This window comes from Gouania willdenowi, chromosome 13 (assembly GCF_900634775.1).
Source record: "Gouania willdenowi chromosome 13, fGouWil2.1, whole genome shotgun sequence".
In the NCBI taxonomy this organism is placed as follows: domain Eukaryota; kingdom Metazoa; phylum Chordata; class Actinopteri; order Blenniiformes; family Gobiesocidae; genus Gouania; species Gouania willdenowi.
The window spans coordinates 44391984-44418552 of NC_041056.1; the positions used below are offsets into that span (position 1 = coordinate 44391984).

General features: G+C 41.4%; 1 protein-coding gene across 1 annotated transcript in view; it reads right to left on the reverse strand.

The window, feature by feature from the left end:
* The window catches only part of phldb1b (pleckstrin homology-like domain, family B, member 1b), an 87574-nt gene that overhangs the window by 25449 nt on the left and 35556 nt on the right, over nucleotides 1–26569 (reverse strand). Inside the window, exons 5-14 of the mRNA XM_028463833.1 lie at nucleotides 25678–26130; nucleotides 24627–24764; nucleotides 23569–23697; nucleotides 16020–16175; nucleotides 12077–12187; nucleotides 9121–9210; nucleotides 8352–8417; nucleotides 6194–6292; nucleotides 3149–3251; nucleotides 1469–1730 (exon numbers count right to left, since the gene is read on the reverse strand). Coding sequence (XP_028319634.1) covers nucleotides 1469–1730; nucleotides 3149–3251; nucleotides 6194–6292; nucleotides 8352–8417; nucleotides 9121–9210; nucleotides 12077–12187; nucleotides 16020–16175; nucleotides 23569–23697; nucleotides 24627–24764; nucleotides 25678–26130 — 1607 coding nt within the window. The remainder of the gene's footprint in view (nucleotides 1–1468; nucleotides 1731–3148; nucleotides 3252–6193; nucleotides 6293–8351; nucleotides 8418–9120; nucleotides 9211–12076; nucleotides 12188–16019; nucleotides 16176–23568; nucleotides 23698–24626; nucleotides 24765–25677; nucleotides 26131–26569) is intronic.

Below are 26569 nucleotides of genomic sequence, written 5' to 3' on the forward strand. Positions count from 1 at the left end.
AGAGTGTGTTACAGCGTGTGTTACAGCGTGTGTTACAGTATGTGTTACAGCGTGTTATAGTGTGTGTTACAGTGTGCGTGTTATAGTGTGTTACAGCGTGTGTTACAGTGCATGTTACAGTGTGTGTTACAGTGTGTGTTACAGCGTGTTACAGTGTGTGTTACAATGTTTGTTACAGTGTGTTAGTGTGTGTTACAATGTGTGTTACAGTGCGTGTTACAGTGCGTGTTCCAGTGCGTGTGTGCGCTACAGTGTGTGTAACAGTGTGTGTTACAGTGTGTGTGCTACAGTGTGTGTAACAGTGTGTGTTACAGTGTGTGTTACAGTGCGTGTAAACTGTTAGAGTCCCTTCATTTAAAACAGATTCACTCATTGATCAAACTATCAGAGTTGATTGTTTTTATGTTTATTATTAGACTAGTACAGTGTCAGTTGGAAGTATGTATTCATATAGTGGGAGGGGCTTAAGTAAAGTAGTCAATTATGTCCAAATGAGTATGTGTTTGAAGGTTGGATGTACATAGAGGTGTACATACTCTGTACTCTAGTGTTATAAAGGGTTTATTTGTGGGTTAAAATAGTGTGTGTGATTTATCTGGTTTAATTATATGAGACATAAATATGATAAATGTTTTTGTTCTTTTACTCATTTTCATATTTTTTTGTTTGGTGTATTTTTCTATAATGTATGATTTTTTGAGTCATTTTGTGTATTTTTGTATCTTTTTGGTGTAGTTTTGTGCATTTCTGTTGTCATTTTGTGTATTTTTTGTATAAATATTTAGTTTTGAAATTTGTATTTTCCGCTTTCAACACAGGCCATTGCCCGCCAATAACGTACGGGTCCCGTCATAACTTCCGGGTTCCGTCCGGTCTAAATAGCGTACGGTCAAACAAACAGGAAAATAAACGTTTTGAAACGTCACCACCAAATAAGGAACAGTAAAAAAAGAAGTCCACAGGAGCTCAAAACATGTGAAAGAGTCTTAAACTATCTTTCTCTCTCTCATTCGTTTGTCTGCGAGCAGGTCTGGTGCTACTCCAGGTCTTCAGCAATTGGCTTTGGCCGCACACCTGACTCTAGCTAGATGGTTCTCTAGCGCCCCCTCACACTGAGGTCAAAAGCTGAATAGGTTTCACTTCTGAGCAAACTTCAATGTGCCGCCCAGGCAAAATTAAATTAAAATAAATGTTTCAAAATGACCAAACTACTCCGAAATAACTGATGCACACACTCGGGGTATGTGGAAGCCGTTTAAGTTTCAGGTCGAACAGATATTTGTTACTCACGCACGCACACACACACACATGCACGCGCACTCACACACAGACCTTTCTTGCTTTTATAGGTAGATTGTGATGATGGAATGTGTTCATGTGTTGTTTACAAACACACTTTGACTTAAACATCTTGATATATCTCCCAGCTCTAGTGTCAGTGTGTGTGTGTGTGTGTGTGTGTGCGTACCTGCTGATGTAATCAGGAGAACCAGTAGAACCATTAGTATCCATACTAGTATCCATACTATCAGAGCTGTCCAGACTCAGGGTGTCGTAGGGCTGATCTCCAGCTGATGGAGGCTGATGGTGGAGGATGGAGTGGTGAACCAGCGGGGGAGGAGCTAAGCAGGGGGAGCTGTGTAGCTCCTCCCACTGACACTGAGCCTCTGCTGCTGCTCGCTGTTTGAGCTCAGAGAGACGACGCCTCTGCTCCTCAATCACCTGCTGACCTATGGGGACGAAGGGGGAGGAGCCACAGTCACTGACACGTTCACAGCTAAACAAACCACACAGAGCTCCACCCCTTTACATCACATTGACCTCTGAATGTGATTGGTTAGCAGCTACAGCTATCCCCATAGCATTACTTAATCTTCTTCACTGGTGTTCAAATATTACAGCTCTGTGTACTGAGGCCTGTTAAACACTGCCTGCTACAATATACACATACTGTATATATATATATATATGTGTATATATACATGTTATATAAACATTAAGCACTCATATATATAAACACATTACATACATATATATATATACACATTAAACACACACATATTTATATACATATATACACAATACATACATGTACACATTATATACTGTATATACACATTACACATATATATGCACACATACTGTATGTATGTATATATGTGTGTTGTTTAATGTGCATATACTGTATATGATGTGTACACATATATATACGTACACAAACAGTAGTTAACAGATTGTAAAAGTAGTTTTAATCGATATAAAATTGTATATGTATATGAGTTTTAAAAGAGAGTGAAGAGTCAAGCTATAAGCTGAGATATGGGGACGGATCTGGATAAGCATAATGCTTTTTTCCGTCGCCCTTTCCGGCATTCAAGAGGACAAAAAAAAAAAAAAAAAAAAAAAAAACAATGATGTGATTTTGCTCTGAATGTCAAATGAATTTCTGTTAATGCAACCATGTCAGAAATGAACTGAATAAATAAATACAATAAAAAATATCTGATCAACAACTGGGACTGGTGACATATCAGAAAATCCTTTTGATCACATTATCAGAAACAGGACGGACTCACTTCTGAAACATTAAATTTGATTTTGATTTGTTTAGTAACAGTTTGTTAGATTCTAACCCTAACCTGAACTGAAATGAAGTCAAGCTGAATTGAGTGCTGGATGTCAGTGATATTGGATTTAAAAGAATAAAGCAGAGTGTCATCAGCATATAGTTGGATATAACAGTCCTTACATGCAAGGGGAAGGTAATATATATACAGTATATCTACACACACATTACATATATATATATATATATATATATATACACACATTACAATAATCAGGGGCTTGTCTTTACTGTCATATATGTTTACACATATACAAAATGTGTATTGACCCATTCCTGAGGAGCAGTGGGCAGCCATTAAGGGACATGCTCAACATCCCACAGTGATGGCCCACGTGAGATTTGAACCAGTGACCCTCTGATTACAAGCCCACTCCCTTAACTACTAGACCACCACTACCATCTACATATATACTGTATATCCGATCTTCTTCAGCAGATCAAAGAGGTTCTACTGTTGTTACAACTGTTGATTCAGACTGACACACACACACGCACACACGTGCACACACACACACCTACCTTTCTGCTGCAGGGCGATCTGCCGTTTGTTCTCTATGTGCTGCAGCGTAGCGGCCAGGTTCCTGGGTAGACTGTTAGTGCTGCTGAAGGCCAGCAGGGGGCTCTGTAGAGCACACGCAACCATCAACATCACTTAGGTTACGTTCACACTGCTAGCTTTAATGCGGTATTTCCCTTTTCTGCTCAAACCCATTTTTTTGTTCATCCGTTCACATGACTATTTAAAATGTATCAGACTCCAGTGTGAACGCTTTGTGGCTCCAATCCGACCCACGTGCGCATTGTCAGAGTTTGTCTCAAAGTTTTTGTGCAGCAGAGCCGGAGAATGAATGATCAGGTGGAGGAGGACGAGGAGAAACAAAAAGAAAGACAAATATTTAGTCTTAGTTTTACTTTTAAACACAGACCATTTATGATATGAACCTTATTCAAGCTTTGACCAGAACCCAACAAAGTAAAAGTGAAACCTACAGGTCTGACAGACATTATATATTTATATCAGAGCCTGAACTGAAAGCATACAAATGACATATTTACGTTAGTTTTAGTGGTAAACCTGCTTTTATGAACTCACTCAGTGCCATTGACGAGACACTCGTCATTTGCGTTTTTTCATGGGGATTACTAGAAAACACCCTGGCGGAGGTCCCTCATCAATATCTAAGCTGTGGAGTGTTGTAGTGACCAACTGTGTCCTGAAGATTGCAGCAGTGCATCTTTAGATGAGAGATTAGCCACTGATGCTACCCAGCAAAGGAGGAAAAGAAGTGAGATTATGGCGCTACAGAGTGATATTGTGACGTATTCAGCAGTTCACAGCTCCACATACTAACACAGAACATGTGGACCTGAGTGGATTATTGATAATGTGATCGTGAGATAAAACCATCAACTAATCGGGCTAAACGAGTCATCCCTGCGTGTCGGGGGGAGGGGGACGGAGGGGTGTGTGTGGAGGGGGGTACAAAATACCCCCAGCCTGTGAGCCAGATAGCAAAATAATAGGTGACATGTAGGCAGTAGCAGCACCTTTGGATGAGAGATTATCCATGCTCAGCAGAGCTCAGAGGGAGAGAGGAAAGGAGTTTATGAGACAGAAAATGGTGCTACGTACAGAGTTGACGTTCCCAGCAGCACACTCAAAGTAGAGGCTTCAATCTTTCAGAATCTGGTGTCAGATTTCAGATAGTCAGAGTAGAAAATATTCTGTGGTTCTTTAAAATCAGTCAAAATGCTCAAAAACGACTGGCACTGAATGAGTTAATAAACTGTTAATATCAACATCAGATCAGCACACATCAAACACACACAGGTGCGGTGTGTGTTTGAGACAGTGGATCTATTTACACAATCCATGTATCTATGTATCTATCCATGTATCGATTATAAGGATAATCCATGTTCTTGTGCATAAAAAAGATTGATTTAACAGTAGATGCTTAAAGCCTGTCCCTCTCTGGTCCATGGTGGTCAGAGGACAGCCATGCTGCGCTCACTGCTACAGCTGTTAATAATGACCGTTCACACTGAGGTTGCATTGAAGAAGATCCGATATGTATCGGACCACATATGAAAGTAGTGTAAATCTGCTTTTAAAAATCAGATATTGTCACTTCACCCTCAAAAAAATCAGATTTGGGCCACATTTTCCTGCAGTGTGAACGCAGCCATAGAAACACATGAGAGAAGCAGAAAGAAAGGGTTAATCACACCGAGTATGTGATCTATACCATCAACACACTAACCAGTCATTGGTCTGAAAACAACATGTAGACATTTAACACTGAATAGACTAAAAATACATCATCTAATCTGTGGAGGCTGAGAGACAGACACACCCACTACATTCTGGTTGAGAGAACCTTCTCCAGGTGCACACCACAAATCTAACAATGATATTTCTACTTCATTTAATGTGTAGCTTCTCTGGAATCCTAACCTGATTAATTATTAATTAAATCATTAAAGCCCCTCCTCCTCTTTCAGAGCTACATTCTCACACACACGCCCTCATTTATCAACCGTGTGTGTAAACGTGTGTAAATGTGAACTCACATTGTGTCATTGGACGGGAACAACGTGTGATTTATAAACATTGGTATCCAACCAATCACAGCACACCAATGATCAGGTGGTGATAAAGTAATAATTCATCATTAACATGTTACGCCTTCCTGTTTCAGCGGCCCCGCCCACTGAGCTCAAACAAGAACTGAAATGTCTCCAAGATGAAAATCATCATCTTCACATCTGAGGAGGAACAAAACAAAGATGATCTTTATGAACGTGTGAAAACTGAACTTAAATGTAAACGCTCTGAAGGATCAGCTACTCATCAGGTGAAGTCTGCCCCCCTGTGTGCACCGAGAACAACTACACAACAGAGATCCTGGACACACGAAAATATAACGTTTATATCAGCATCAGTCCACACGCTTTAGACAATATCACAACAAAATGAATTAAGAGATTCCTTAAAAAGGACTAAATTTTGTCCCCTGTCTGTTTATTTCACCTATAATTCATCACATCACTGATTAAATACTGCAGCACATTAGTAAAAGTTTATGGAACTACTTCCATTTTAAAGCATGAATGAACTCCTGTTAACTCAGTATCAGAGTTTATTAAGGGTTATTCAGTGGAAGGAAAACTAAAAAGTAATAACATTTTTATTTTATTATATTTAGTTTAACTAGTTGCAATAATGTGTTTCTATCTGTTCTGAATGTATGTCTGTTTATACTTCAATAACTGCTGAGGTTAGTTTAATCATTATTTTCAGACTCAGTCACATGTTGCCGCTGCTCCACTAATCCACTCAGATTATTTACACCAGATCAGACCAGATGTTAGATCTGATCATATCGTACGATCACGTCACTATTGATAAATACTGAAGCTGTTGAGTGAACATAGTGGAACACACGTCGTACACTCAGATTTGAACGGTTAGTAAATGAGGATTAAGGTGTGTGTGAAGGTGAACCTGTGACTCCTTTATGCTGACATTTACAGGTACACAAACACACACACACACAGTACCTGTGAGCGTGTGCTGCGTCCCAGCGTGGCTGATCCATGTTGTAGAGATGATTTAGGATGGACCATCCCTACATCACTGTCCACTGTGGAACGAAGCACCTACACGCACACACACACGCACGCACGCGCACACACACACACACACACACACACACACACACACACACACACACACACAGAACATGATGCACTTCCTGCACTAAAGTCACGTTCACACCACAGACTGTAAAAACCATAACCAGAACAATCTCCCTTGTAAAGTGAAGCTTTTATTTTTAGAGCTCCCCCTGCTGACTGGCTGCAGTATAGGTCATAAGCCCCGCCTCCTAAATGATAACAGATGGGATGTGGGTTAAACTGTAAAGTTAAAATAATATTTTCCCAACGCTAAACTCTGCTGTGATCATTAGTTATTATCACCCTACATTGTGTTCAAGTGATGATTTTTCTGTGAACTTTGTTTTAAATCAGTTATTTGAGGTTGAAAAATTGGATTTAGCGTCATATATGATGATGATTGACAGCCGTGGATCTGCGTAGCTTTCTTTGTGAATATCAGTTACGTCGTGGAGGAAATCTGAGACGTGTGATTTTCTTCATTTTTAAATAGAATATGTTTAAATATTAGAGTGTAAATAAATGGTGGTTTTGTTCTAACCTCTATGATCTGAACAACACGTTGGTAGAATTTCCAGTGGGAAAGATACTTATGTTCGTGGCGTAGCTGGGCTGCGTAAGTCATCAGGGCAGTACGCTAAATGGGCAGGGCGTGTTACCAGGGCTCCTCCCACAGGACCCTACTGAACAGACTCTGCTCCAAAATTACAAAAAGGTCAACACTACAAGAAGTGTAATCTATAGACAGTGATACATGTTTTGTTATTGCAATTAAATAAATGAATGTATTTTATTGTATAATTGTGACCATCACCAGCCCTCCCTAAGGAAGGGTAATAAACACTTCATTATAGGGAGAATATAAAAAGAGAGAGCAGTGTTACACCTGGGGGGGGGGGGGGGACTCGAGGTAGGAAAATGTAAAGGGTGGGAAGAGTTGATTATTGTAAAGTGAGATGTGTAGTTGTAGTTGTGTATATTGTGTTTATTGTGTTGTGTAATCAATCCAGTCAGGTGACCAGTGTGTAGCTTAGGTATAATGGTGGTGTCTGTGGTCAGAGGGAAGGAGTGAGTGGTAAAACCTAAAACAGGTATTTAGGATCAACGTGTCTAAAGTTAGGCCCAGTTTTATCTACAGTCTAAGACATGTCAGTGTATCATAGACATATGTATGTGTAAGAACCACTACTGTAAACCCCGGAGCTGCCCTGGACCTGAAGATACAGCCAGGCTAGCAGAAAGAGCGGGGGGCCAAGGAGCCCCAGGCCACATCCCACGGCCGAGCAGCCCCCCAGACACCCCTAAGATCCCAAGCCGAGAGGCAGCCACCGCCCCCGATATACACACCCAGGAAAGCCCCAAGGAGCCGAGCACCCAGCGCGCCCCGCCACCGACCCCCAACCCTAAGGCAGCACTGGGAGCAGCCCGCCCAGGAACGACGACCACATTGCCAGCCACCTAGGGCACCAAGGCGATGCTACGAGTTGCCCTGCCGGCCCCCAGGCACACCGACTGAGCCCCCCCAGAGCACCCCAGGTCACCCTTTATTGATGCCGCCCGCGCGATGAGTCTTAGTTATTGCTAAAGTCAGTCAGCATCCCCCCCCCCCCCCCAACGGCCCAGCTAGACCACCACGCCGCCCAGAGACTTTCACATTACAATAATTTATCTGGAATAGTTTTCATCAAATCTTCTCAAATTTACTGACAACATGAATGAGCACAAGTGTATGAACCCTATTGGTTGAGACCGACCGACAGACAGACAGACAGACAGACAGACAGACAGACAGACAGACAGACAGCTGGGGGTCAAAGTGACCCCAGAGAAACACCAATGTGTGCAATATGTGTTCAGCACATAAAATAAAAGTCAACTCATATTTTTTTATTGATAAACACTGAATGAGAGGACAAGAGGAGGGTTGAACACATCTATATACAAACGTTAATAGACTGAGAACTGTTCTGTTTATAGAACCGTTAACATGTACATTACACACACACACACAGTAACAGATACCACAGCACACACAGCGTACCTGCAGTAGCGGCCTGTGGTACCAACCCTCTACCTCTATGTTTCTGTGCCGAGGCGGAGCCTCCAGCTGAGCCACAGCAGGAAACAAAGAGAAGAGAGATTAGAGACTTTTAGCTCCAGCGCCTGCAGCTCTTCTTTCTATATTTTATATTTGTGTTTCAGCTCCACGCTGCACTGACCCACTTTATCACATTTCTTTCTCTGTGGGGGCCAATGCTTTACAGCTGATCATTTTATTTATGCAGATAAAAGCTGCACACACTGGGATGTTTGGACATTAAACACTGCCCCTACAGGCACACAGAGGTACTGCCTCACATTTAGGTCAATCTCTACATCAACTCCTTCAAAGTTCAGATTTAAACTAGTTCAGTTCATAGTTTATATTCAGTCACTAAAATAAACAAGTTGCTGTTAGCTCCTCCTCCTCAGAGATGAAGACGAGCTTAGAGGAGGGACCGCAAAACCCTTAAAACACATCACAGAGAAGAGCTAAGAATTGTGGGAAATGTAGGATTTAAATGTAAACTACTATGTGGTAGTGCTCCAGGTGATCTGGACTTTTAAAGAATACGTAGCGTTTACGTAGAGTCTGATCTGTGTATGTTATGAGGGCCAGGAGCGGGGCTTAGGGGCGGGGCTTAAGGGTTGACCATTAGTCTGTTACCTCAGTGGAAGTGTTTAAGTGCACGTGACAGGAAGAGGAAGCCACACAGACAACTAAGGGTCACTTCCCGTTCAGCTAGTATAAGCCGCTCCCCCTCTCTAACCTCTCTCATTGCAGTGGAGGGCTTGGTGAAGCTCCGCCCCCCCGTCAGGCTGTGGAATCTCTTCTCTAGTGCAGAGAGTCTCTCTTTCTCCTGGAGGAACACAGAGAACATGCAAACTACACACTACACTCTATAGACACACATGGAGAATGTGCTATGCTAATGCTAGCTGACCTGTTGCTAACACCTTGAGCTGTTTTTGTTGTTTTCACTTTAAATCAGTGATTAGTGATTCTCAAAACACAGACTTTCTATGAATTATCAACCCAAACTGAACCTATGTAATGATTACAGTATATATTATAAACACATCATTAAACAGTAGATCTGCTCACTCAAAGCTGGTTTCACTCTGTATTGTGTATTTTGTGTGTTGTTGTGTACCTTGCATGTGCAGTGTGTGTGTGCATGTAATAATAATATATTTGTAACACACTTCATTCAGGGACTCTCAGAGTGCTACAAGAAAACACACGTTTAAAAACATTAACAATTAAAATCCTTCTTAAAAAGGAAATGTTTTTAATTTAGCTGTAAAAGATATTAAAAGGTTTCGTAATGATCTCAGCTCCACAGGGAGGATGTTCCAAAGCTTGGTGCAGCAGAGCAGAAGGCTCTGTCCACCGTTGTTCAGCGCTTGGCGGTAGGAACATGAAAGTGGAGGCTACTGGATGACCTGAGGGGGCGGGTGGAGGGTTGCCGTGATATGAGTTCCTGCAAGTATAATAGAGCATGACCAGTGATGCATTTGTGAGTGAGTAGCAGGATTTTGTACTCAATCCTAGCAGAAACAAGAAGCCAGTGGTGTGAAAACAGAATGGGTGTGATGTGGTCATACTTCCTGGCTCGCACAAGTATTCTAGCTGCACTATTCTGAAGATGTTGGAGCCTTTGCAGCTCTTTGGCAGGACCCCCAATAAAAAAAAAAGTCTCCGTGACTCATGTCAGCATTGCAGATGGACTTGGGGCAATCTGGATATAGAGTTGCTTGTCATCAGCATAGCAGTGGTAGGAGATCCCATTTTTGCTGATGACGGAGCATATATGTTGTCAATAGTATGGGGCTGAGCACTGACCCCTGTGGGACCACACACGTGACTGGGTGTGGCCTGGACTTACATGTCCCCATTTGGACAAACTCGGTTCTGTCAGTAGGACTTGAACCACTGTAAAGCCGTACCTGACGGTCCAATGGTGGTGTGGAGACGATCCAGGAGGATGGTATGGTCCACTCTATTTAAATCCACTGTCAAGTCGAGGAGGAAAAGCAGAGATGGTGATTCCGCATCAGCTGCCATTAGCAGGTTATTCGTCACCCTGAGCAACGCTGTCTCTGTGTGTGGGCAGAGCAAAGGCCTGGCTGGAACTTCTCAAACAAGTTGTTGTACTTGAGATAGCTCTGGAGCTGGCTGGAAACTACCTTCTCCAAGACCTTGGACAAGAAGGTGAGGTTAGAGATAGGCCTGTAATTAGCAAGCACCTCTGGGTCAAGAGTGGGCTTCTTGAGACTGGGGCGTATGATAGCAGCCTTGAGAGAGGATGGAACATGGCCATGGAAAATTTGAGAGGTTTACACACTGGCTAAAAGCTGGAATGACTGTAGGTACAAGTGATTTGAGCAGCGCAGGTGGGATATGGTCCAGTGTACAGGATGATTTCATTCTTGCAATAATTTGTTCGACATAGGTTTGCTGAACCTCTGCAAAGCAGTGGAGGACAGGGACACTGCTGACCAAGGCAGAGGAGAAGACAGGAGACAAAGAGCTTGAACCAGCCAGAGATGAATGGATGCTGTTGACTTTGGATCTAAAAAAAGTCAATAAAGAGATGACATCACTCCATCGAAATTTCATTGAAGGAGGATGTTTGAGATTTCAGGAGGTGGTTTAAAGTTCTGTAGAGCTGCCTAGAATTTCCAGAATGTGCATGGACGTGGTTTGAGTAGTATTTTGCACGTGCGTCTTTCAGAAATGTAAAATAGGCTTTTTGATGATCGCGAAAAGCCAGCTTGTGGACAGTAAGTCCAGACTTTCTAGAAAGACGATCCATGACACAGCCAGCTGTTTTCATTTGGCGCAGCTCCTGCATGAACCAGGGGGAAGAGCGCTCAAATCTGACATCTCGAGGTCCTAACAGGGGCATGGAGGTCAAGAACACTGCTCAAGGATGTGTTGTAATGCTTCACTAGTTCATCTACTGTCGTATGGGCCACACAGGTGATATACTGGAGATCTGCAGTCATGGAATTAAGATTTATGCGATTCAAATATTGACTTCGATGGATGTACCGTGGTTGGCATTCAAGCCCAAACTGCTTTATGGCTGGGATACAAGGCAGAGGGAACGCCTGATTTTTACTGAGCAGTTGTGAGAAGGAATATTTCAGCATTGTGTCCGGTCACTGTGAGAGTAGTCCAACGCTTCAGGCTTCAGGTAAGTTTCATAGTCCGTCAGACATCCAGTAACAAAAAGTTACAACAGCACAAGGCTTCAATTTTACAAGATTAAAAATAGCACTTTTCTAGAAATAAAAAGAGTAACGTTAGCATTAAAATCAGGCAGGGGCGGAGAAACGGTGAATAATCAACACCAGCATCCTCTCCTTCCAAGTGTTGGTGTGTAGCATGTACAGTGTGTGTGTGTGTGTGTGTGTACCTTGTGTAGCATGTGCAGTGTGTGTGTGTGTGTGTGTGTACCTTGTGTAGCATGTGCAGTGTGTGTGTGTGTGTGTGTGTGTGTACCTTGTGTAGCATGTGCAGTGTGTGTGTGTGTACCTTGTGTAGCATGTACAGTGTGTGTGTGTGTGTGTGTGTGTGTGTGTCTTGTGTAGCATGTGCAGTGTGTGTGTGTGTGTGTGTGTACCTTGTGTAGCATGTGCAGTGTGTGTGTGTGTGTGTGTGTGTGTGTGTACCTTGTGTAGCATGTACAGTGTGTGTGTGTGTGTGTGTGTGTGTACCTTGTGTAGCATGTGCAGTGTGTGTGTCCTGTCCTTGGAAACTCTCTCACACTCCTGAGACGCCTGCTGACTCAGCTGTTGGACCTGATTCTCTAGAGCCGACACCTTCTCCTGTAGAACCAGAACCAGAACCATTACACACTGGAGCCTGGAGAGGCAGGTTGCATGTTCTCCCTGAGCATGTGCTTTACTTACTCCTTAGCTCCCCTGCCACAGTAAAGGAAGTGTTGTATCCATTATGAATATAATATAAATATATATAAACCATTACTGACTGATGTACGTTCACTACTACATGTTCTAGATCCGACAGACAACTGGCAGCCCGGGGGCCACATACGGCCCATGGTCTGATTTCATGTGGCCCACCAAAGTAAACATACAACATGACAAAAAATACATAAAAAAAAAGCAATAATACATTAAAAAATACAAACAATTGCAGGAAACTAAGTAAAAAACAAGAAAAACATAGAAAATACTCCACTAATACTCCAAAAACTACTACAAAATGACAACAGTAATACACAAAATTACGCCAAATAACACAAAACAACAAAAATGCACAAAATGAACACAAAAGTAGACAAAAAACAAAAAACACAAAAAATGACTCTGTAAATCCACAGTACGAAAACAAAAAACAGAAATACACAAAAATTACTCAAAAATCACACAAAATGACTTTAAAAACTATCGGTTACTTTCGTAACCCCGGTTCTATGAGTAATATGAGTAAGATGTCTCACTATGGGATGTCGCCTCTGCTACATTTCTCAAAATACCTATTTCACTTGGTCAATCCTGATTATTGGCCGGTGAAGCGCATCAGTTTGATGGGAGAAACTCCCACCTCCTATAAAGGAGGAGACAAACAGGTGCCTCTTTTCCTTGTTCGAGAAAGAAGGGCAGTCTGGTGAGACATCTCACTCACATTACTCATAGAACTGGGGTTACGAAAGTGACCTATAATTCTATTTCACAATATTTCTTTACCAAGCGTCACCAGCCCAGGGGGAAGGAATCTGCTTACATCAGGACACACACGGGGTGGAAACATCCAGCATGTAAAAGCGGACAAACGTGAGGGGCGAGGCCCAGCTCGACACCCCACAGATGTCCTGGACAGACACTCCCCTGAACAAGGCCCAGGATGTGGCAAGTCTCCGAGTCAAGTGTGCACGCAGACCCGTAGGCGACTGCAGACCCTGACACAAGTAAGCCAAGCAATAGCCTCCACCACCCAGTGTGACAGGTGTTGCTTAGTAACAGGCTTCCCCCTATGGGGGTTGACCCAAGAGACTTACAACTGATCGCTCCTCCTGAGGCCCCTTGTCCTGTCCATGTTAGTGTGGATCGCACGAAAAGGACACAACAAATAGGGCCGCTGCTCACTCTGTGAGGCAGAAAAGGCAAGCAGGTCAATATGAGAACATGAGCCCACCACCTTCGGCACAAAGGCCGAGTTGGGCCTCAGAATGATTCTCGCATCACCTGGGGAAACTGAGCGCACGGCGGGTGAACCAAGAGCGCATGAATGTCACTGACTCTTTTGGCTGAAGCCAGAGTCAGCAACAAAACAGCTTTAAGGGAGGCGAACTTCAGGTCCTTCTCACCAATCGGTTCAAATGAGGGTCCCTTAAGACCCTCCAGAACCACCATCAGATCCCATGGTGGAACCACCAATCTGCACATGGGGAGGAGCCTGTGCGCACCCGGTCGCCGCCAAATACACTTTCACAGTAGAAAAGGCTTTGCGCGTGTCAATCTGGCCCTGCCGGAATGACAGAATCACACCCACCGGGCACTGAAAAATAATGTGGCCTCCCTGGAGAGACCAGTCCTAAACAAAAAACCGTGCCTCCTGCCTACGACAGCAGATCCCTGCGCAGCGGCAGCAATGCGTAGCCAAGCATGCCCTAGTGCGTTTACGCCGAGGGGAGCAACGATGCTACGCAGGGAGAAAAGCATCACACACCGCGTTTTCTTCCGCTGTGAATAGGTCCACCTCGGCCCATCCGTAACGAGCCCACAGCTGTCGCACCACGTTCAGGTGCAACATCCATTCCTCGTAAATCGGCGCGCCATTCACGGTTCCCGGGATATGCGTCACTCTCAGCGAGAGGAGACACCCCACACTCCAGAGGATCAGTCTGCGTGCCAGCGAAAGCAACAAACAGGAGCGTAACCTGCCCTGCCGGTTGATATACGCCACGGCCCTGGTGTTGTTTGTCCTCACCAGGATATGACGTCCCCTAAGAGACGGGTGGAAGTGGATCAGTGTGAGAAACACAGTTCCAAATAATTTATGTGAGAGCGCTGGAGGACCGCATTCCAGTGGCCCCATGAATCCCACCCCAGCATGACAGGCTGGCGTCGGTGGAGATCACCTTCCTGTCTGTGACAGCGCCCAAAGGCACGCCATCCGTCAGGAAGCCGGGGGACTTCATGTGTAGGAAGACACTCTCTGAATGACCTCACCCGCTACGCTGACAGGCGCGCAGAATAAGGCACAGAGCAGAGCGGTGGAGCCTACTGTCAGCAGCCAGCCGTCTGACCCCAGAGGGACTACTCTCACTGTGGAGGAGCCCTCTGTCGGCGGAACAGCACCATACCCCCCAGAGCAAGCATGCACTGCTTTTTCTGGGGGACAGAGTGACCACGGGAGGAGCACCGTCTCCGACCGGAAGGGGGCCAAAGCCTCCCTTCGAGTGGAGATAACAGGTCCCATCATCACCCTGTTATTGTGGCAAACAACGCATTCACATTTAGAGTTGCCTCCGGCCTTTGGCCCAGAGGCGCGAGCGATGAGCACATCATTCTGTTTTTGACGTGTGTGGGGGTGCGTGGTTGTGGACATGCAGGAGGGGGCAACAGCCACCCATCCTGTGGAACCTGTCCGTCTCTCCCGGTCATCAGAGGGCCGAGCCTTGGCAGAAGGGAGAGCGGGGCGTGAAACGCTCGTGGAAGGGAACAGTCAGCTTCAGCGCGAGAGAGGACAGAGGTCCGGCCGTCTTTTTCTTTCTCCGTGCCTGCATGAGTTGGGACTGCTGCACCGGTGCAACGGCAGCTGGGGCCGGGGACTTTCCGGGCCAGGCAAGTGGGCCTCGCTGAGATTGAGAAGGTGGGGTAGAGGGTATTGGTGCCTTGAACAGCAAACCCTGGGAAGGAAGCTCCGACTGTCTGCAGAGACATGAGTGGAGGCTTCCTCGGGAGGCATAGGCGCAGAGCCTCATTCTCCCTTTTCTTCACTTCGCAGCACCGCTGCATGGAAGATAGGGCTGAGCCAAATATTCCCTCAGTAATGATGGGAGCATCAAGGACGTTACATCTTTCAGCATCCATCTGCTTTGCAAGGTGGAGCCAGCAAGCACGTTCCTGGATCACTATATAGCCCATGACCTTCTCCATAGTCTGTAGAGAGCAGGCTTGGGTACGGAGGCACACATCCATCATTGTGGAGATCTCCTCCATTATTGCTGGGTCCTAGGACAAAGTGAAATTCTCAAAAAGTTCAGCCTGGTAGGCGGTGAGGAGGGAGAGGACATTCATGGCCCTGACCGAGAGGGCAGCGGCCGCATAAGTCCTGTGTCTGATTGGAGACAGTCCGGTTTCGATGGCAGCATGGGTCTACGTGGAGACACAGCAGGCTGGCATGGGAGCAGGTGCGCCGCGACAAGCGGTTCCATGGCCTTGCAGTCAAGGATGGGGTCTTGCTCGGGCCTTAGAAGCCACGCCAGTCTCCTGTAGAGGCACCGGGCATGCAGGAACTATGAAATAGAACTATTTTTTGTTTCCCATGTCAAAGATGAGGTCAGTCATTATTCTAAGAAGTTCTCGATGTTCTACATGTTCAAGATGTTCTAGGTCAGCGGTTGAGTTCAAACACCTCCTGTGTTCATAGTGTGGGGGGGTGATCTGAGGGGGTCCAGTGGGGTCTCACCCTCCTCTGAGTCATGCTCCTTTGGTGCTTTGCCCTCTCCTGCAGAAGCTGCTGAGTCATGGTTTCTCTCTCCTCTTCCAGGCTGCTTTCTCTTTCCAACTGCTGGAACTCAAGGTCCTCAAACTTCTTGGTTCCTGCTTCTAGAGCTTCTCCATCCTGTGGAACACATGAGTCACATGTTAATAACATGATCTGATCAATCACACGTGCACGTACACAGGCAGACTGAGGAGAGAGCAGCATGTAGCATCTGATGCTAGCAGCTGTGGAGCAGACACCTCACACTGCTGAACAGTGATCAGGGTTTGAACCGATCTAATGTATCTTTTTTATAAAGATACAGCTGATTGTAAACTAGGCAAGGCAAGTTATTTGTATAGCGCATTTCATACATGAGGCAACTCAATGTGCTTTACATGATAAAACATTCAACGGTTTAAAATCAATAAGAACATTTAAAATCATCAGTAAAATCAATTAAAATCATCATCAAACACGACATCATCAATATGACCATAAATCTCTCTCAATCATACACAGTAGAGAAAAAAAGTTCCTTTAACTTTGATTTAAAAATGTTCACATGTGATGCTGACTTCAGCTCTGCTGCAGTTTGTTCCACTTCTTTGCAGCATAACAACTAAACACAGCATCACCATGGTTACTGTGAGCTCTGGGCTCCACTATCTGACCTGTGTCCATAGATCTCAGAGACCTGCTGGGTTCATACCTGACTAACATCTCACTGATGTATTCTGGACCAAACCCATTCACACATTTATAACCAGCAGCAGAACTTTACAGTCTCCTCTGAGGCTGACTGGGAGCCAGTGTAAAGACTTTAAAACTGGACTAATGTGGACTTCCGGTCACGTGTGGGTGAAGATGGCTGTGTGAGAGCTCGGCTCCAAACTGGACTTCCACTTATCACCCTTTAAATCAGGAGATTTTGTGTTTAAGTGTCTCTCGGCACATTCCAATGTCAGGGGGAGACGAAAAGGGCCGCAACATGGCGTTGAGGAGCAAGAGAAGAGACATGGATATCGAGGATACGGCTAGCTCTGACAAGGCTATGCTAGCAGAAACGGCCTCGCTAGCTTTTATTCGGGACACCATAAATGAGACTATGACCAAAGCAATGTCAGAACTGGAAAACAAGATTTCTAAACAGCTATTGGAGTTTTAGTTTGTTTCAACAGGATGTTAAAAACCAGCTTGGTGAGATGAGAACAGACATTAACCGGAGGATGGAGGAGGCCGCAGGGAAAATAGAGACGGTGTCACGCCGACTGGACGAAGCCGAAGGACGCATTGAAGAGGTGGAATCACTCGGCACGGAGGTCGATGAAGCTCGTCTGACTCAACTCGAATTGAAATCAAAGATAACAGAGCTCGAAGGACACTCCCACCGCAACAATATTCGGATTTACGGAATTAAGGAAGGCGCCGAGGGAACCTCTATGGCCCATTTCATTGAAAATCTTATAAAAACAGAACTGAATGAGCGCACCGGATTGAATGATCTGGGTATTGAGTGTGCTTGGACCTAAACCCGCAGAGACGGCCCCTCCGAGATCCACCGTTGTAAGATTTCTGAAATATACAACTAAAGAAACGATCGGAAAAAGCCAATCACGGTGGAAGGGAAACGGATATTCTTTGAACATGACTACGCGACCGGAGTGATGGATAAACGTAGAGCATACCTGCCAATCAAGAAGGCTCTGAAGGCTGCGGGCATCAGATTCCATACACCAATGACCCGGATGCGTGTATTCCTGGACTCGGGGACGGTCACGTACGAGAGCGCAGACCAAGCCACTCAGGATTTAAGATCCAAAGGATTCACGATACCGCCGGGACCCGAGGGCAATCCGAGAGGAGCGATGAGGTTGAACCCCCGGTGGGAGAAGGTGAAGGACGGGCGGCGCAGAGACGGAGGTGAATACTGACACAGGATTAAGGAGAAACTCCACGGATTGACCCGCCCCACTGAAACGGACCTCGCTGACGTTTAAATAACCTCATCTCATCTCTATTAAGGTGGATATTCTGGGGTGACTATCCCTGAGTGTAGCACTATGTGCGTCGGGACGGCAACGGTGTCACATTGAACTTATTGAAGCTGACTTTTATTTTGGGTTATAACTACCGGTTGTTGTTTTTATTTTTCCTCTAACCAATTTAATGTCTTGAAAGTAAAGCTGCTCTTAGCCACTCACTGCTGTGGGACATTGTATAAAGACTAGTTTTATTTTATTACGATTTAATCTAACAATATGAAGACGTGGAGGTCAGTCCACAGTCTGAATGACAGACACGCAGTCAGGTTACCCAAGGGGGCCCCACCACCTAGTGAATATTAAAGTTACCTGTTATTATTAAAAAGTTGTATTCAGTGCATACAACTGACAGCAGTTCAGCAAACTTATCCATGAACTCTCCAGAATATTTAGTGAAAGGGCAGCACAAGTTGAAGACAGAAATTTATTCAGAGAGTAAATCCTTGAGAATTTCAGATCTCCTTTGTGGACTGGAGGTATCTGGCCACTGATGAACACTTTAGGCTGTAAACAGCTCACAGTTTTTAGCAGATGGGTGAAATCCTGCTTTAACACCTCAGACTCCTCCTTGGCTAAATCATTTAACCCAAAATGAATCACAACATTTTTCAAATGTGGGTAATCTGCAACGATATGCAAGATTTTGTCAGCCAGGTCTGATACTGTGTCATTAGGTAAACAGATCACTTTCACGTTGCTGCTAAACATCTTCTGAGCATCTTTAACAGAAACGTCTCCCACTATCAGTGTGTGAGGTTGTTGCTTTGGCCTACCATGTCGCTTGTTTTCCAGAAGCATGTTGATACCATGTTGTTGGGACTCATAATTAACTAAATTATCTTAGAGCAGGGATGCCATGGTTACGGCTCGTGGGCCTGATTGTACAACACATGAATCTGGCAACACTGTGTTTATGACACAATGTGACTCAGCAGTTCTGACTGTCACCATGGATGGATCATTCCTGTAATCTCTACATGAGACGATGACAATAAAGCAACGTAGCAGCTCCGCTAAGTGTTTGAAGCTGCTGACTCAGCTGTTTTTGCTGCACGGTGCATACACTTCATCAAACTGTGTTTTTCTGACTCACAATAACAATATCCACTTAAATATCCTTGTGTTTTACTGTAATGTGCAGATTTCTGGCTGAAAACAATAACAGGAGTGTGTGAATTGCAAAAGAAAGTCTCTAGTGATCAGCTGTTGTGTGGAGTCATCGTCTATAGACACGCCCACTCACACAGCCCAGTTTTAGAATTGGTCAGAAAGTGACTTTTCAGAGGCTAAAACTCCAGAAAACAGGTGAGTTTGGTAAAATAAAGCTTAAATACTTTGTTGTTGGTGTTCTTAGAACAAATGGAGATGATGGTGAAAAATATCAGAATATGAACTTTAATTTAGGTGGAATCCATCAGTTGTTCTGTTGTTGCTGACTCAGCTACAGCTGAGCTAAGCTGGTGAAAGTTAAAAAGTATCTGAAGAAGGTTTGTCTCCATATTTATCATAATCCTGTGATATGGGTGGGAGGGACTAAAAGGGGTGGGGTTAACTGATGTAGGATGTACAGTAGGATAGTGCTATAGGCATGGGTGTGTGGAAATGTGGGTGGAGCTTACTGGCGATGTTAATGTACCATCTGTTATTGAGCCAATGTCATGTTTTAAGATCAATAACCTTTTAGTTTTACTAATTCTTACTGGATATTCAGTCATGTGACCTATTGTTGACTTTATTCTAACACTTACTTTCTATGACTCGTTTAGACTGACTTAGCCTGTCCTTCTTTTAATTGGTCTAATTATGCATTGTCATGTTTTCATGTACAAACCTTCAATAAATATGATCAAAGTAATTTACAGTTTACATTTGTGTTATTTATAGTAAATGTGTTTAGTCTATTTTGTTGTATTTATAAATATAGACTATATGCATAGATAGGACAATGTTACGTGTTTAGAGGGTCACGTGCTATATGCTGATATGTAATTATAGACCTCATTATGAGGCTATTGTGGTGCTAATGATATTTATTTTTAATGTGTAGATCTTTATGAATCATTTCTAGCAGAATATCCATGTGTTGAGTCAGCGTTTAGTCTTTCAGACCCCTGAGGTCTCACTTGAACTAAACTGGCCCCCTGACCACGTTCACCCCAACACCCCTGGTTTAGAGGCAACACATGAAATATATCAAGACAAAAACCTCAAAAACACTTGTGTTATATAAAACAAAATATTTACTTAATTACAAGTCTTTGTTTACAATGTACTGTACTGTGATATTCCATATATGAGATACTGTGTAGAACCGCTTTAACACCATTGGTAATTATATTGTTCTATTGCAGAAAAAGCTGTAAAATTAATAAACAAAAACATCCATTATTTGTTCAATCAAAACTTATGAAATGTAAAGATATTGTGTATTATAAAATAACACAATTAATGTTTAAAACTAAATTAAATGCTCGCTTCACTAGCAGCAAATATAGTGTAATTTATATTTATTGTACCAAAGGTAAAGATTAGAAGTAAAACAAAGTGATTTAAGATTAAATTATGGAATAATGTTGATAAAAGAAATAAAAATGTGACTGTTTTCAAAATTAATTATTTTTCTGCATTATTTAAAAAAGGAAACTCAAAAGTACTTTGCATTTGTTTAGTGGGAATTATGTGAGAAAAGTTACGTGAATGTAATGATTTATGTTGATATATATTTTTAAATTGTGATTTCTGTTTGAATATATTGTTTGACTGAAACAAACAAACAAACAAACAAACAAACAAACAAACAAACCTTCTGTATCAGGTTTAGGTTGATGTGAATGAGATTCCAGACTAATATCATATTATCATATTTACTTAATGTTAGCATGACTTTAATCACACGTTTCCACTGGTAAAAAGTTCCTCCTCAATGGTTCCTGGTGCTGCGTTTTTTAGTTCCTCCTTTGTTGAGGTTCCACAAACAGCAGCGCTGGTCTGAACATGTGACGTAGGCTCAAAGCAGACACTGATTGGCTGAGATAATCGTAAACACACACAGAGGAACATTATTGATTCTGTGACGCAGCTAAAAAGTCTAATCTGTAATCTGGCAGTTTCACGTGTCAGCATGGTGCTGGAAACTGTATCTGGTCCCGAAAGAGTCGAGCCGATAATGGAAACGCATCATTAGCCTGGGTCGTTAGCACAGGAGCTAACATTCCTAGCATAATAGGGAACATATTGATTTATTCTACAATAAATCAATATGTTTATTAGATAAGAAGCTGTGATTACACAACATGTGTAGTTTATCATTTATATTTATAGTCTATAAACCCACTCCCTTCATCTGGTCTCTCAGACTATAGTTATTAATTAATTATTAATTAATTAATTAATAGTTGATAATGTTAATAATTAATAATTAATAGTAGACCCACCCCCTTCATCTGGTCTCTCACAGACTATAGTTATTAATTAATTATTAATTAATTAATAGTTGATAATGTTAATAATTAATAGTAGACCCACCCCCTTCATCTGGTCTCTCAGACTATAGTTATTAATTAATTATTAATTAATTAATAGTTGATAATGTTAATAATTAATAGTAGACCCACCCCCTTCATCTGGTCTCTCAGACTATAGTTATTAATTAATTATTAATTAATTAATAGTTGATAATGTTAATAATTAATAGTAGACCCACCCCCTTCATCTGGTCTCTCACAGACTATAGTTAATAATTAATTATTAATTAATTAATAGTTGATAATGTTAATAATGCCTTAATAATTAATAGTAGACCCACCCCCTTTCATCTGGTCTCTCACAGACTATAGTTATTAATTAATTAATAGTTGGTAATGTTAATAATGAGTTAATAATTAATAGTAGATCCACCCCCTTCATCTGGTCTCTCAGACTATAGTTAATAATTAATTAATAGTTGATAATGTTAATAATGAGTTAATAATTAATAATTAATAGTAGACCCACCCCCTTCATCTGGTCTCTCACAGACTATAGTTATTAATTAATTAATAGTTGATAATGTTAATAATTAATAGTAGACCCACCCCCTTCATCTGGTCTCTCAGACTATAGTTATTAATTAATTATTAATTAATTAATAGTTGATAATGTTAATAATTAATAGTAGACCCACCCCCTTCATCTGGTCTCTCAGACTATAGTTATTAATTAATTATTAATTAATTAATAGTTGATAATGTTAATAATTAATAGTAGACCCACCCCCTTCATCTGGTCTCTCAGACTATAGTTATTAATTAATTATTAATTAATTAATAGTTGATAATGTTAATAATGAGTTAATAATTAATAATTAATAGTAGACCCACCCCCTTCATCTGGTCTCTCAGACTATAGTTAATAATTAATTATTAATTAATTAATAGTTGATAATGTTAATAATGAGTTAATAATTAATAGTAGACCCACCCCCTTCATCTGGTCTCTCACAGACTATAGTTAATAATTAATTATTAATTAATTAATAGTTGATAATGTTAATAATGAGTTAATAATTAATAATTAATAGTAGACCCACCCCCTTCATCTGGTCTCTCACAGACTATAGTTAATAATTAATTATTAATTAATTAATAGTTGATAATGTTAATAATGAGTTAATAATTAATAATTAATAGTAGACCCACCCCCTTCATCTGGTCTCTCACAGACTATAGTTATTAATTAATTATTAATTAATTAATAGTTGATAATGTTAATAATGAGTTAATAATTAATAATTAATAGCAGACCCACCCCCTTCATCTGGTCTCTCAGACTATAGTTATTAATTAATTAATAGTTGATAATGTTAATAATTAATAGTAGACCCACCCCCTTCATCTGGTCTCTCACAGACTATAGTTAATAATTAATTATTAATTAATTAATAGTTGATAATGTTAATAATGAGTTAATAATTAATAATTAATAGTAGACCCACCCCCTTCATCTGGTCTCTCACAGACTATAGTTAATAATTAATTATTAATTAATTAATAGTTGATAATGTTAATAATGAGTTAATAATTAATAATTAATAGTAGACCCACCCCCTTCATCTGGTCTCTCACAGACTATAGTTAATAATTAATTATTAATTAATTAATAGTTGATAATGTTAATAATGAGTTAATAATTAATAATTAATAGTAGACCCACCCCCTTCATCTGGTCTCTCACAGACTATAGTTATTAATTAATTATTAATTAATTAATAGTTGATAATGTTAATAATGAGTTAATAATTAATAATTAATAGTAGACCCACCCCCTTCATCTGGTCTCTCACAGACTATAGTTATTAATTAATTATTAATTAATTAATAGTTGATAATGTTAATAATGAGTTAATAATTAATAATTAATAGCAGACCCACCCCCTTCATCTGGTCTCTCAGACTATAGTTATTAATTAATTAATAGTTGATAATGTTAATAATTAATAGTAGACCCACCCTCTTCAGCTGGTCCTGTAGATGTTCTGTCACAGACTCTGGACACGTGTGAAGCTGATTCTTCAGATCAACGTAGCTCTGATGGAGGAGCTGGAGCTGCACACGCTCAGTCTCTACATGGGCCCTCTCCTAGAACACACACACACACACACACACACACACACACACACACACACACACACACACACACACACACACACACACACACACACACACACACACACACACACACACACACACACACACACACACACACACACACAGTTAAAACCTTTTTAAACTGATTAATTAGGAGGCTGGTTTATTCCGATTTTATCTTAAAAACACTTAATTCCTCTTTAAGTTAATTCCGGTCGTTCTGAACATGTGTGATTACCGCGATGACGCGCTGGTGACAACATAATCCAAGATGGCGGCCAGGACTAGAGCTGAGACTATGTATTTAAGAAGAGCCTGAACAGACATAAATATAATGATTATTATACAAGTGGACCTCGATAAACGGAGGCAGGCACTAGGACCTGGAGGAGGAGTAAATGTGTTACCAGTTATTAAAGCTACTATCTTTATTAGACACAACATATTTATCAGTCATTGATTAGTTCATATCTCTCCTGCTCCATGGACCAAAGTGTGTTATTGTCCAGATGTTTCTTCATAACTACAATCATAATAAAGATCAAAACATGTGTTCTGTGTTACAGTCGACATTCAAAGCTTTGTTGTGTTGTTCCTGATAAACATGTTCTCCTCCTGTCCAATCAGAACCTTCCACACCCCCACACCTAAAGCAACATGTAGACCTCCGTTCAGAATGACTGTTACCATGGAAACACGTGTGTGTGTTAATGTGTGTGTGTTAGTGTGTGTGTTAATGTGTGTGTGTGTGTGTGTGTTAATGTGTGTGTGTTAATGTGTGTGTGTTAGTGTGTGTGTGTGTTAATGTGTGTGTGTGTTAATGTGTGTGTGTTAATGTGTGTGTGTTAATGTGTGTGTGTTAGTGTGTGTGTGTGTGTGTGTGTTAATGTGTGTGTGTTAGTGTGTGTGTGTGTGTGTACCTTGTCCTTCTCTCTCTGAACGTCTTTCTCCAGCTGATTGATCCTAATCAGGAGATCATTGATCACATGTGTGTCAGATCTGATCAGGTCCAGTTCTGCTTCTCTCTCTCCTTGAAGAAGAGCACGCTCCATCTCAGCCTGGACACACATTATTGATTATTGATCATTAACACATCAATGATCATTAACACATCAATGATCATTAACACATTATTGATTATTGATCATTAACACATCAATGATCATTAACACATTATTGATCATTAACACATTATTGATTATTGATCATTAACACATCATTGATCATTAACACATTGATCATTGACACATCATTGATCATTGATCATTAACACATTATTGATTATTGATCATTAACACATCATTGATCATTGATCATTAACACATCATTAATTATTGATCATTAACACATCATTGATTATTGATCATTAACACATCATTAATTATTGATCATTAACACATCATTGATTATTGATCATTAACACATCAATGATCATTAACACATCAATGATCATTAACACATTATTGATCATTAACACATTATTGATTATTGATCATTAACACATCAATGATCATTAACACATCATTGATCATTAACACATTGATCATTGACACATCATTGATCATTGATCATTAACACATTATTGATTATTGATCATTAACACATCATTGATCATTGATCATTAACACATCATTAATTATTGATCATTAACACATCATTGATTATTGATCATTAACACATCATTAATTATTGATCATTAACACATCATTGATTATTGATCATTAACACATCAATGATCATTAACACATCAATGATTATTGATAATTAACACATCAATGATCATTAACACATTATTGATCATTAACATTATTGATTATTGATCATTAACACATCAATGATCATTAACACATCAATGATTATTGATAATTAACACATCAATGATCATTAACACATTATTGATCATTAACATTATTGATCATTAACACATCAATGATCATTAACACATCAATGATCATTGATCAGTGTGATCACCTCTTGCTGTGACTCCTCCAGCTGTTGTTCTAGTTCAGTGAGTCGAGCCTTCAGATCATCTATGTTAGCTGCAACACGTAGCCGCTGCTCCTCCAGGTGAGCTAGCTCTGGGTGGGAGGAGCCTCCACAGCTGGGGGAGTGGTCCTGATGAGATGACAACACATGTGAGTAACCAGCTACAGTAGAACCATGAAGGATGTAGATGAAGAGTCCTACCTGTCCTCCTCCATTGATCACCTCCTGATGGCTGCTCTCTGTGCTGCTACACTCATCACTCTCCCTCTGTCTCTGAACCACACTCACACCCAGGAGGTTCTCCATAGAACGTCTACGACCCTCAGCAGCAGCTCCAGGGAACCCTGTCCTCACTGAGCCCAGAGGCTCCGCCCCTTCACTCTCTCCTTTGTTATACTCAGCACAGAGGTTTAGGATGGTCTCCAGACGCTGTCTCTCCTGTAGGAGAACCATAGGAGAACACTTACAGGAGAACATCTATAGAACAACAGCTATAGGAGAACATCCATAGAAGAACATCTATAGGAGAACAGGACTTGAAACTGCAACCAAATTGGTCGCATATGCAACTATTTTTTCAATGTGGTCCTTTGACTCTTATACAATGGCTCCCTATGGCTTTATAAAAATATTTAAATAAATAGTTATTTTTTACAGAGTTTATTAATGATTAATAACAAATAAAATCATGATATAACAATTTATTAACCTAAAATAAATCACGTTGTACAATGACTCAGCACATTCCTACAACATCTACAGACCATCAACTTTCCTCCACCTGTGACTAACCTTAAGTTTTAAATCCCTGGTAAGAAACTAAACCAACAAAAACACTATTTCTGGAAGAAAATACAGATTTTAATTGTGTGGGAAC